The sequence below is a fragment of the Condylura cristata genome, unplaced genomic scaffold, assembly GCF_000260355.1.
Source record: "Condylura cristata isolate star-nosed mole 26May11 unplaced genomic scaffold, ConCri1.0 scaffold00020, whole genome shotgun sequence".
Classification (NCBI taxonomy): Eukaryota; Metazoa; Chordata; class Mammalia; order Eulipotyphla; family Talpidae; genus Condylura; species Condylura cristata.
The window spans coordinates 39,441,618-39,443,853 of NW_004567121.1; the positions used below are offsets into that span (position 1 = coordinate 39,441,618).

A 2,236-nucleotide genomic window follows, 5' to 3' on the forward strand; every position below is an offset into this window, starting at 1 on the left:
CGCGCCAGGCAGCACCTCACAGCTGGGCCACCCCGCGGTGATGCCCTGCCCCTGTGCAAGCCTGGGGAGGCTTAAAAAGAAATTTAAAAGCGGCATGTCACGGGAAGGCAAGATTCCATGAGCTCAGCACGAATTCTATTTTTAAAATTCATTTACAAGAAATTGAAAAGATTTAATTTCCAGTAGCAACAAAAGATGCTTCGATAATTAGGAAACCATTTCCTCTGGAAGCAGCGCAGTGGGCGGATTACGCGCTTGCCGGCCATCGCCAAGAGGCGCCCGAGCAGGCTGCGGCCAGCTGCGTCCATCCCAGCTCCCCGCGTGACCACGTGGCGCCTCGTGAGCTAGCAGGTTTCCATTTTCGCAAAATCTGCACTTAACACGCCCCAGCTCCGCTTGTCCTTCAGGCGCGCGACGGACACAGCTTCCCAGCCCCGCCCGCCCTGTGCCCCATGAGGCAGGAGCACGAGCGGCACCAGGCGCCCCGCCTGCCCCTGCTGGCCAGCAGAGCCCCGGAGGCCTGCCGCGAGGGCACGGGCCCGGGACCAGCCTGGACTTGGGCCTGCAGAGCCCTGCCCAGCGGCAACGCCTGTGCGGCTGAGCTGTGGGGCTGCAGGGAGAGTGGCCAGTGATGGGGGGGGCCCTGACTGGCCTGGGGCCCAGGGGACCTGGGGGACACAACGCTCACGCGGGCACACGTCGGGCCACCTGGTCAGCCCTGGTGGTCACCAGTCACAAGGTGTGCTGGAAACAATGGCAGTGTGATGGTTGCTACTGGTCCCTGTGTTAAGGGGAAGGCTGTCCAAAGGGAACCTGGCAGTCTTGTGGACTCCACCCCCTCCTCCAGCGTTCTGGACCCCGCCCCTACGCCAGTGACGGAAACTACAACTCCCAGCAGCACCCGGGAGAGAGCTGCGAGGACCCCAGGGCGGAGCCAGCAGGAATTCTGGGACATTCGGGGATACATAGGGCGGGTTGCTCTCTCGCCATCGCTGGGAAGCGGCTCTCCGGTCGGAGTGACCCGGTGTGTTCCGTCAGCCCAGCGGTAAGGTGTCCAGTGGCTCTGTGTCCCGCTCTCTTTCCCTGGCTGTTTCTGTTCCTGTCCCCTTTTGTAAATAAACCTGCTATTGACCCTGTTGCGCGCCTGCAGTGTAACCGAATTGTGAGTGCGGGTGAGGCCCGCCGGCAGGCGCCCGGTCCACTCTGGGCTGCCCTGGAACACCTGGAGGCGGGGTCAGGACACCCAGTGTTAACAGCCCTTTGTGAGAGGCTGGACCACACCCACGGCCATCAGCTCTGAGGGACGCCAGGCCCAGGCCCAGACTCTGCAAAGATCTTCAGCATCTCACCCTCCCCCTGGGCCAGCTACTGGACGCTTCTTTTCTTCTTTCAGCCTCTGGATCTCGCTCCTCAGAGGCCAGGAGCTGCCTTTCCTCAGCAGCTGGACCCGCCAGGATGAGACCAGCTTATATTCAGCTCAGGGAGCCCCACCCACACGTCTGATTGGACCATTTTTCTTTTTTAATAATGTAAGTTTATTTTTACATCATTTTGTACCTTTTCCCATCTCAGTTGTAATAATCCCCATGGGCCTCCCATCACCAGTTCCCCCGTGTGCCATCACCATAGTCCAGTGCATTTCCCTCCCCCCACTCCGTTTTTGACCCCAGTCCCCACTGCACCCCCGTAAAACGTCTCTGGTATATAATTGTTCATTATTGTTCTGTTTCTCCCTGGTCCTTTTTGCTCTGCTATGAGGGAAACCATCTGGCATTTTTCCTTTTCTTTCTGGCTTATTTCATTCAGCTTGTTCCCTCCCAGCTCCAGCCATGTTGCTGCAAAAGGCACGTGATTCTTTTTTGGTTGCTGAGTAATATTCCATTGTGCATATGGACCATAGCTTTGTAATCCAGTCTCCTGCTTTGGGGTATTTGGGCTGTTTCATGTGATTGGACCATTTTTCAATCCTGCTGCTGATTGGACCATGTACCCATCAGCCCACAGCACCTGATTGGTCACCAGTCAGCCCATAGCGTGCACCTGATTGGTCCAGGGCACCATCCAGGAAGTGCGCCATACATAAAAGGGCTCTGAGGCGCAACTGCCACAACTGACTGTGGTGAGAGCTGGGTCCTGGTGACAGCAGTCTGATTGAGCACCAATGAGCTCATAGCTCGCACCTGATTGGTCCACCCACGTCCCAGAAGTACATGAAAAGGGACGTTGCTGGCCAGGT

At 57.5% G+C, this 2,236-nt stretch overlaps 1 protein-coding gene across 1 annotated transcript in view; it reads left to right on the plus strand.

The window, feature by feature from the left end:
• The first annotated feature begins 452 nt into the window (after positions 1–452).
• The window catches only part of SH3YL1 (SH3 and SYLF domain containing 1), a 49,838-nt gene continuing 48,054 nt past the window's right edge, over positions 453–2,236 (plus strand). Inside the window, exon 1 of the mRNA XM_004686094.2 lies at positions 453–591. Coding sequence (XP_004686151.2) covers positions 453–591 — 139 coding nt within the window. The remainder of the gene's footprint in view (positions 592–2,236) is intronic.